Source organism: Lepidochelys olivacea, assembly GCF_965140295.1.
Source record: "Lepidochelys olivacea isolate rLepOli2 genome assembly, chromosome: 19".
Lineage (NCBI taxonomy): Eukaryota > Metazoa > Chordata > Testudines > Cheloniidae > Lepidochelys > Lepidochelys olivacea.
This window is the reverse complement of record NC_140429.1, coordinates 3,874,224-3,880,223: the sequence shown is the minus strand read 5'-3', so window position 1 is coordinate 3,880,223 and position 6,000 is coordinate 3,874,224. Positions and strand designations below refer to the sequence as shown.

At 45.6% G+C, this 6,000-nt stretch overlaps 1 protein-coding gene across 1 annotated transcript in view; it reads left to right on the top strand.

Annotated features, from left to right (window-relative positions):
* The first annotated feature begins 997 nt into the window (after positions 1 to 997).
* The window catches only part of LOC311533079 (zinc finger MYM-type protein 4), a 55,401-nt gene continuing 50,398 nt past the window's right edge, over positions 998 to 6,000 (top strand). Inside the window, exon 1 of the mRNA XM_084652178.1 lies at positions 998 to 1,244. Coding sequence (XP_084508304.1) covers positions 1,203 to 1,244 — 42 coding nt within the window. The 5' untranslated portion in view covers positions 998 to 1,202. The remainder of the gene's footprint in view (positions 1,245 to 6,000) is intronic.

The window sequence follows — 6,000 nt, the reverse complement described above, 5'->3', positions numbered from 1 at the left end:
TATTAATAACAAAAATAGATTATCTCAGAGATGAAAGATAAACAACATCCTTTCAGTGCTAATTAACTCAGATGTCATGAGCAACATAGGGGAGGAAATTTGTTTGAAAGACTATATTATTTTTAACTTGCCGGCTTCCTTTAAATAAACAAATACATACTGCCTCCAAGAGTAATGTCATGACACCACGAGGTCACTTCAAGCATGGCTTTGATGGGGGCTTGTGAACAGCTTGGTCACCGGGACAAAGTTGCCTTATCGCATCTGGCAATCCCACAGAGGGTGGGGACCTGCAGCCAGTCTTCACTGAGGCCAGTTGGTCCCAGGTGCTAGAGGGGAGGGCACCATGGCATGAGGTGGGGATGTTGTGGTACGTGATGGAGGCAGGGGCTCTGGTATCATGGCCTAGCTGCCGCGATGTGAGGCCTACGGTGCGGGTGCCGGAGTGTGAAGTGTGAGCGTCACAGGGCGAGGGGGCGCTGTGGCAAGGTTGCCCGGGTGCTGCGGCGTGAGGCGGGGAGTGCGAAATGGGCGGCGGGCGTGCCAGAGGGCGAGGGGGGGTAGTGGGGCACCCGGGCGTGGGGCGCGAGGGTGGGGTACGGGAGCATGGGGGAGGCCACTGGGGCACTGTGCTGAGGCTGCAGGGGACGCCTTGGCACGAGGTGCCACGGTCCCCCTGCAGACAGGCCACAAGTGCTGCCTGGTGGAGTGCAACCCCTAACAAACCCCTCCTCCTCCCTTCAGAGCACAGAGCCCCTGGGTCTCCACTGAGGCTGCAGGCTCTGGTCCCCGCCCCCCCCAGCTCAGCCTAGACATGGGCGCGGTGCCCTTTAAGAGGGAGCCAACCTGGACCTGAAGGAGCAAGGGGGGGGCAAGCGCGCATGCGCGGGGAGGGGGGGGCGGGGGAAGCTGAGCCTCAGCGCATGCGCCTTGCGCATGCGCACTCGGCCACCCCCCCCGTGCTGGGGCTTGTCGTTGCAGCTTTAAGAGGTTGGCGGCTTGGAGGGTCCGACCAGCCTCCCCCCCTTCCGCCCCCCCGAGGGAGCGGCCTAGACCCCCCCCCTTCCCGGGGAGCCCGGTCGGAGCCCCCTCCCCCGCAGCAGGGCTCGGGGCCGACCCCCACCGCTCCGTGTCACCTCCTCCTCCAGGGGGGCGAGCGGCAGAGACCCCCCCCCGGGGTGTGAGGGCTGCGGGGGCCCAACATGGCGGAGGCAAAGGAGGAGGGACCCAGAGCTCGTGCCAGGGTGAGCGGAGGGGGGGGTCCGGGGGGAGGGAGGCTGGGGAGGTCAAAGGGGAAGGGTCAGGGGCGGGTCAGGGGGAGGGGGCCTGTGGGAGGCGCCGGCCCGCCGAGGAGGGGGCCGCGCTCGCAGGCAGAGGGGCAGGGAGTGGGGTAGCCCGGGGGGGGGGGTATCCGGAGTGTGCTGAGCTGGTGGGAGGGACGCGCGCCCGCTCCCCTTTGTCCCTGTTAAAGGCATGGGGCAGCCCGTCTCCGCTGTTGGGGGGGCGCTGATCGGGACCTGGCCCGTGGAGGGAGGGGGAGCAGAAGCCACCTTTTAAAGTGGTCTTGAAAAGATGGCTGTCTGGAAACGATCCTTCTTTCTCTCCTCCCCCCCCGCCCCCGTCCCCGCCAACCTCCCCTGCCAAAGCCTCGGCAGTCTGTGGCAGGAGGTCCTGACCGGGCTGGGGGCGAGATGCCACCATAAAGCCGGCTGGCGATGCCATGACCCAACAAGCGAAGTCCCCACTAATTGAGGGCATGGAATCCCGTAGCTAAGGTGCATTTCAAATGTTGGAAATTTTCTCGGTTTCCCTAAAATTTTCCAGTGCCAATCAGTTGAGCGATATGACCGCTGTAAAATTTTGTAAGGGAGTGTCAGTTGGTCCTCCGGGTGTCATCATTCGAACAACACAATTCAAGTTCATTAGGTTTCATCATTGGGATTTAATTGTCTGGCTTTCCCTTGTTTAAGCACACGCTAGTTGTTTTTAAAAAGTTATGTTCATTGTCCATGCCAAACCAAAGTGAGTTCTCAGCATGGCAGGCTCATCCAGTTCTTAGCTACTCGGACTGCAGCTACTATATGAGTCCTTCAGTTTCACAGTTAAGTCTGCATGAATATTAGGCATGTTATTTTACCACAGTGATAAGGGATCTCAGTCATAGATTTCTTATTCCCTGTGTTTAGTTGCCTGAAGCATAGCTTATAAAAATAAGTTTTAAAGCATTTTTCTAAATAAATGTGCAGCAAGTCAGTGGCTCTTTTCTGCACTTGTATAACTCCAGTTGAAAACTGTCAGTAATAAGTGAATCAATACTAACCTGGATTTGAGCTTCTGATTTAGAAAAGAAAGTTTGTATCCCATTACCATTCTTCTGAGCTGTCCCATTTCCATTGTCTGAAAGATGCTGTTTATGATGAAGTCCTTTCAAATTCTGGACCTTAGAGACAATGAGAACAGAAGTACTTGTGGCACCTTAGAGACTAACAAATTTATGTAGTTAGAGACAATGAGTATTCTCTACAAAACTTTTTGTTCGTATGTATAAACGAAGATTAACTTAATTAATTTGTTTCAAATAACATGAACCTTGTGATTGCTTAGTTGTTAGGTAGCATATGTGAATCTTCTGGATGTAATTGGCAACACTGTCTAAGCAGTTTTATATTGCTCAAGACTACCACAGGGTCATGGAACATCAACATAATGTTGTCTTAGATCCCAATCCTTCAAACACTTATACATTTGTGTAGCTTTATACTCGGGAGCAGTCCCACTCAACTTGGTGCAACTCCCCACAAGTCTAAAGGTGTGTGTCAGTGACCAGGCTCTCAGATATTACCAAGGAGTTGGGAGGGTAAGGGACTTGATGAGAGAAATACATTAGAAAATACAAGGCAAAACTTCATTTCCACTCAATTCAGATGTTAGTAATATAGGTCTTCTGTGAACCTATCTTTCTCTTAGGTACATTATGCAGCGTTTATTGCCAAATGTATTCCATCTTTGAGAGGAGATGTTTGGGATACGCAGTGGTAATGTATTGTGAAAAGAGGAAAACCATGAATTCCTTTCCTTTCTGGATATCCTAATTACCTTTAAACTTTTTGGTAACCTGATAAGTTATAATGCTTGCATATTCAGAAATTGCTCTCATCTGTGTTAAGAACCTCCTCCACGCCCCCCCACCCCTCCCGGCCCCATACCTTTTGCAAGGACTGTCACTCCAGAGTGATAGTTCTGTACATGTTGAAATTGTCATCTTGCTAAATCCATTGGATGCAATCTTGCAACTTGATCCAGGAACATCTGCAAAGAATGAAGGAAAGATGAACTCTTTGCTATTGCAAAAAACAAAAAGCTGGCCTTCTATTTGCTTTTTAATAATATTCTGCAACTTTTAATATTAAAAAATCACTATAAAAGGAGATTAGTGTTCTCCCCAAAACAACACTGATACATTTTATAAGGAATATAAATAAACCTAGTTAAATTATTAGAAAACTACTTTTGTATTTATAAATGCTAAAGGTTTAAGTTGAAGGTTGTCCACTAATATATCTTCTACTAAGGAGTGAAATTCTTTTTTTTTTTTTCAGTGCCTCAAATGTGCATGTCACTTTCCTCTTAGTTAACTGTAATGTCCCTCTCTTGAACAGATTACAATTTAAACAGGGCATGTATTTATTTAGGTTCTTATTCTGTCATCCTTACTAAAATCAGTGGGAATATTTGTGGAGTAAAGTACTAAGTGTGAGTAAAGTTAGGCAGCCTTGGGGCCATGGAAATTTAAATTAGCACTGATAGACAAGCAGGCATCTTACATCAATAAGGCAGATATCTTCAAACATTTGTTAACTTCAGTATGATTCTTGTGCCATTGAAAATAGAAGGAAATGTTCTCTCATTTGAGAATTGCTATTGCTGAACCTCCTTCAGTGGTACAAAGACATTATAAACAGCCTTTCATCTTGGCAGGGGGTTAGACTCGTGGTCCCTTCTAACCCTATGATTCTCAAAGGCATTTACTGTCACAGTCCATCTCTCAAAGAACATGTTGCTACCATTATCCTTCCACACTTGGCTGCTATATGTGAATGAAATGGGCCTGATTCTCTTATACATGAAGACCACTTTACATTGCCAGAGCAGTGTAAAGGGGTCTTCAAGTGGAAGTAAAATATACTTAAGCACACTTTAAGGCCCTTCACACAACTAGAGCTGTGTAAAGTGGCCTTGCAGTGAGAATCATGTCCAACGTTCTTGAAATGGACCTGTTTCCATCTTCACCTTCTAATAATGTCTAAATAATATTGTAGCTGATTCTGTTTACTGAATTTTCTTGAAGGACTCCTGTCAATAGCCCCCTCTATCCAGATGGCTGCTGTCTGTCCATTTTATAACGAGTTCCTAGCTGCATAGAAACAGAGCTATTGTAGCCCAGTCCTGTTCTTGCTGATAACAGCTGTGCTTTGTAATCATCTCTACCTGTTAAAGTAAGACTTCTCCAGTAGAAGACTTTTCATCAAGCCCTTGTCATTAGGGTGGCAGCTGCTCCTGCTTTCTAGTGTCTTAGCCTATTTTTTGCTTTCCGTTCTATAGTGAAAGCAACATCATGTCTCTACTGGTGAAAAAGGGAGACAGGCAGAGAAGAGCAACAGAAGTGCATTTTTTAATGTCAGATGTCTAAAGGGAACACAAAAAGGATGTGCAAGGATCCATATGGGGAATTACCTGGAGCAGAAATTGAGCTGTGCCACAGGGAAGATTAAATGGATTATATCAGGAATGCAGTAGGAAGTCTGGCGAGTTGGCCTCTTGTGTGGAACTGGTTCCACCAGCAGGTAGTGTCTGCACTGCTAGCAGCATAGTTCACGCTGAAGCAAAGATCACATGACAGGTGAGTTTGAGAGAGATAGGAGGTCTGCTACCCTGATTTGCTGTTTAGCCATCTCAGGAAAAAGGACACCCATGTAAGCCATAAGAAAGGTTAGGGAATGGTGCTCCCCTTATAATTTAAATGTCATCTAGTTCTCTATTTACCCTTTCCTTGTTCTTAGTGCCATCTGTCTGCAAATGCTACTTTCCAGAAACTGCAAGGGAAACAAAAATAAAAGTAACTAGTTTTTTAAAGACGTCTTATCTGTAGCTTTAGAGTACGAAAATGTTCTTTGTTCAACAAATGCATGCTACTTACTGCCTTTTTTAGACCAGTTGAGAACTGGTAATGTTGTGAATACCATAGCTGCTTTGTATTTTCCATACATTTTTGCTATATATTAGAAAGCAATCTCAAATGTAATATTTGATTATCAGTGCAGAACTATTGCTTTTCTTTGGCTTTTGGCAAAAAATAAATTAGAAAGGTAAAATCACAGTTGGTCACCTATCAAAAATGTTTTTGGTTTTTCTTTTAGTTCCTCCAGAGAGAACTAGCAGTCAGATTGTAGGAATGCTTTGACAATAATATTGTCTCTAACTCAATAATACTGCAATGAAATTGCACATTTAGAAACTTTTAAGTGGCCTTTCAGAAGCATATAAAAATTGGAACACATTTTGAAGTTTCAAAGTGTCTATGTGTAACTCTTAATTTTCATTGAAAAATATATATGATATTCAAATATCATTGTAATTAAAACTTCCTTAACTGTGGTTTCAATTTTATGGAAATCATAGAATTTACCACTTGCTTCAAAAACATAAAATTCTAGCTGTCCAGCAGTTCCTCCCCCCTCCCCCCACCTCCTGTGAAAATCTCTTATTTAGGCCATGATTCATCAGACTGAGATTGGCAAAGTATAAGAACTTTGATAATTTTTCTGATTTGACAAGTGTTGCAGTCGTCTGTGTGTGCCAGTCCACAATGCAAGTGCTGAAATAACCTTTTCACACTATGTTGCACTGCAGGATTTTAAACACAGGAGCATAAGACCAGAGAATTTGGGCTGGATTCTCATTTATAACAGGGCCACTTTACACTACTCTGGCAAAGGAACT